Raw genomic sequence first — 3,751 nt, 5'->3', positions numbered from 1 at the left:
GAAGTGAGGTTCTTACCCACGAAAGCTTATGCTCCCAATACTTCTGTTAGTCTTAAAGGTGCCACAGGACCCTCTGTTGCTTTTTACAAGATATTAAGGTGATTCAGCTATAACTTCAGGGCCTTAAACCTTAAGGGATCATATGTAGTGTTCTGAATACTTCAGAAATCCCCATGCTGTCATCTCACCAAGTCACGACAGCTGCATTAACAGTGAAAACATGGCTTAGATTCTTCCAGGTTCGTAGATTTTTTTTTTTAAAAGGAAGTTGTGGGGTTGGTAATTCAGGACCTAGAATGACTCCTCCAAATTCCGTGTGAACTGTTAAATTTCAATTTGGATCATTTCCAAGAACAAGATGCTGCCATGGTATGGTCTGTATGGAAAAAGCTCAAATGACTGCATTTAAAAGTAATGGTTTTCCTTCTGTCCCCATTTCCCTCCCCCTTCACTCCCCTCCCTCTCCCCCATAGATTGTCCACAATACTTGTGAGTCTAAATCCTCACCTGCCATGATGGCCCCAGGTCATTACAAGTAAATGACATTAGTGAACTATGGGGGTATAGTGCCCCCTAGTGAAATGGGCCGCAGGTCTGAGCTTGAGCAATATCTACCATTTTATTGTGGTGGCTTCTTGATTGTGTCAAGTATCAAGGGGGAGCCGTGTTAGTCTGGATCTGTAAAAAGCGACAAGGAGTCCTGTGGCACCTTATAGACTAACAGAAGTATTGGAGCATGAGCTTTCGTGGGTGAATGCCCACTTCGTCAGACGCATGTGGTGATTCTTGATTGTGGTTACTACTTCCAGAATCCCAGCATTCAAACCGCTGCTCCTGTGTCCCATATAGAGACACTATAAAGAACCACCCCACTAGACTCCCGGATTGTTTTATTAGGTGGGCTACATACATTCCTGCATTTGTCCATTGTGGTGACCTTCCTCGCAGCCTATGAGGGCTATTTCCAGAACGCATCCAAAATAGCTTGTGTAGCTGGCCAGCAGGAGATAGGTCACCCTGGTAGAGCGCACTGACATTGCTAGTTAAGGTCTTGCTTTCCCCCATTTAAATCTTGCACTAAGTTGATGCATCTGCGGAGCCTAATTTGTAAATGTAATGTTAGGGCTGTGTTTTAACTGAGTAGGAGCGTGCTATGGAGCAGACAGTGATGTACGTGCAGCCTTGAGGCTCAGCATGCTCCTGTCTGCGGCTTTTGGGGGAGGCGGCTTTGGTGTGGAAAAGGCTCCCCCGGTGCGTGTTTAGGCCTTTCTCGTGAGCCCCTGTGTGCTGCGTCCACTCAGAATTTGGCCTGAAGACCGTAACTGCTGAACTAACTGGCTTTCTCTAATGGTTGCTTCCTTTCTCCTTAGGCCCCTCTAGCCCAGCCTGAATCCCCTACTGCTTCTGCCGGAGATGATGCCCGCTCAGCGGCGGAATCCGGGGAGTCGGACAAGGAATCTGTCTGCAGTAGTACCACCAGCAACGGTGGCAGTAAGAGCAGCAGGGACAAGGAGAAAGAGAAGCCGAAGAGAGACCGAGAGAAGGACAAAGACAAGGAGAAAGAGAAGAAACGGGCCGACTCGGTTGCTAATAAGCTGGGCAGCTTTGGCAAGACTTTGGGAAGTAAGCTAAAAAAGAACATGGGCGGCTTGATGCACAGTAAAACCGTCAAAGGAGGCGTGAGCAACGGGCAGGGGGAAACCTTGGAGAAGAAGAAGAAAGGATCCTTAAAGTCGAGGAAAGGCAGCAAAGAAGAAACTTCCCAAGGGGATTTGTCGGTCTCTGCTGAGAAAACCTGCCCAGGCCAAGTGACCGCAGAGAAGCAGTCGGATCCCTATAAATACAGCAATGACGTGAAACTTAGCCTGAGCATCCTGCGAGCCGCCATGCAGGGCGAGCGGAAGTTTATCTTCGCCGGCCACCTCAAGACCAGCAACCGGCACCAGTACCAGGAAGAGATGATCGAGAGGTACCTTTCCGATGCCGAGGAGCGCTTCTTGGCCGAGCAGAAGCAAAAGGAGGTGGAGAAGAAGGCCTTTGCAAACGGCGCCGCTGCCAAGAAGCTGGAGCCGGAGGTTAATCTTCACAAAAGCGAGGATGTGCTACTGAATCCATCCTACCCCCAGTTGCCTCCTAGTTACAGCATCCAGACCTCGGAGCAGACCGTAGGAGCTAAAATGACCGCTTTTCCTTCCAGCTACTCAGGGGTCTTTACCATTCCCCGGCCCGCTGTGGTCAACTGTGTCGAAGGCACACATCCCCCCAGCTATCAAGATACCCGGAGGCAGGTAGCAGGTGGGTCCTGCAGCAGCCTTCCTCCCTACGCTACCTTACCCAGACATTGCACTCAGGGGCGGCCTCACCCATACCAAACCAGCCCTTCCCACCTGGGAAGGTTCTCCCCAACCGAGATGGATGTACCCCCAAATTACCCCGTCGAGTGCGACGGCCCTCCCTGCGCGCCCCCCCACAGCAACGGCTCCAGGGAACCCCTAGAGCAGGACAGCTTGCCGAAGGGAGCAAACGGGGACAAAAGCAAAAGCCGAATACTTTATAACGTTCAGCAGACCAAATGCAAGCAGCCGAACTGCAGTTTTTACGGGCATCCGGAAACTGGGAATTTCTGCTCCTGCTGTTACAAAGAGGAACTGAAACGCAAAGAAAGGGAACGAGAAGCACTAATACACAGGTTCTGAAGAGTATGGCTCGCGCTGACATTTGGACCCATGAAGTATGGGGAATGCAATAATCTTTTTTTCCATGCTCCTCTCTCCCTCTTCATAGGAGGGTGGGGATGGCCGGCTGGCTGGGGTGGCAAATGTGATTCCACTACAGTGTTATAGTGGGGATCCATTTAAAAGGAGGCGGGGGAAAAAAACAAACCTTTCCTTCCAGGAGACTCTGAAAGAGAGAGGGGGATGCTATCAAACAGGTTTCTTCTGGCAAAGGGTGACTAAGATTAGCAGGCCCCAGTAGAAGGCATGGTTGGGTCAGAGCACATGGTGAAGCAGGGAGTAAGACCCCAGGTTCTTAAAATGATCAAATCAACAAGACCAAAGCTTTAAGTGAAGGCACATGGAGAATACCATAACAGTGTCCTTTTAGTTGGATTCCAACTTAAACTAATTTAAAATCGCTTTTCAGAGGAGTTAGCAAAACAGCCCAGCAATTTTAGTTGAAATATCCTGGACCTTTTTAATAAGAGATTTTAACATGGTTTTTATTCTTTGCTGGTACTGAAAAGAATTGAAAGTTGGAAATGGACGGTTTCATCCATCCGATGTCTTCTGAGCGTGCCTCTTAGCAGCAGGTTCAGGACTCCAACCTTTAGACGGGCGTGACTATATTTTTTAAATTTCATTTTTAAACTTTTTGTGGGGGTGGGAGGGCGGCAATCCCAAGCGTTTGCGTTTTCTTACAGAAGTCCTGTGCAAAACCGTTCTGTTACTGATACAGTCAAACCTACTTAGTAAGAATCAATGTGAAAATGAAGTTGGTGTCTCCACCCAGCAATAACCGTCAGTGTGGAGAAGTAGAAGTAGAAAGGACGTGTCGAGCGCCCTGCAGCGCTGGAAGCTAAATCTATATACCAGTTTGCTGCTATTTTAAAACACACACGCACTCATGCTCTCTCTCTCTCTCTCTCTCTCTAACTTGGTTTTTCTACTTGAGCAAGTTGTTTCTATACTACCTCTGTTCTGCTGAATAGCATTAATTTGGCTCTATTTTGTTGAGCCATAGGTGACTTTTG

General features: G+C 48.4%; 1 protein-coding gene across 1 annotated transcript in view; it reads left to right on the top strand.

Annotated features, from left to right (window-relative positions):
- OTUD7B (OTU deubiquitinase 7B) overlaps positions 1 to 3,258 on the top strand; it is a 69,121-nt gene extending 65,863 nt beyond the window's left edge. Inside the window, exon 12 of the mRNA XM_026656289.2 lies at positions 1,371 to 3,258. Coding sequence (XP_026512074.1) covers positions 1,371 to 2,696 — 1,326 coding nt within the window. The 3' untranslated portion in view covers positions 2,697 to 3,258. The remainder of the gene's footprint in view (positions 1 to 1,370) is intronic.
- Positions 3,259 to 3,751: the final 493 nt, after the last annotated feature.

This window comes from Terrapene carolina, unplaced genomic scaffold (assembly GCF_002925995.2).
Source record: "Terrapene carolina triunguis isolate 2854851 unplaced genomic scaffold, T_m_triunguis-2.0 Scaffold227, whole genome shotgun sequence".
NCBI classification, from domain to species: domain Eukaryota; kingdom Metazoa; phylum Chordata; order Testudines; family Emydidae; genus Terrapene; species Terrapene triunguis.
This window is presented reverse-complemented; position numbering and strand designations above follow the sequence as displayed.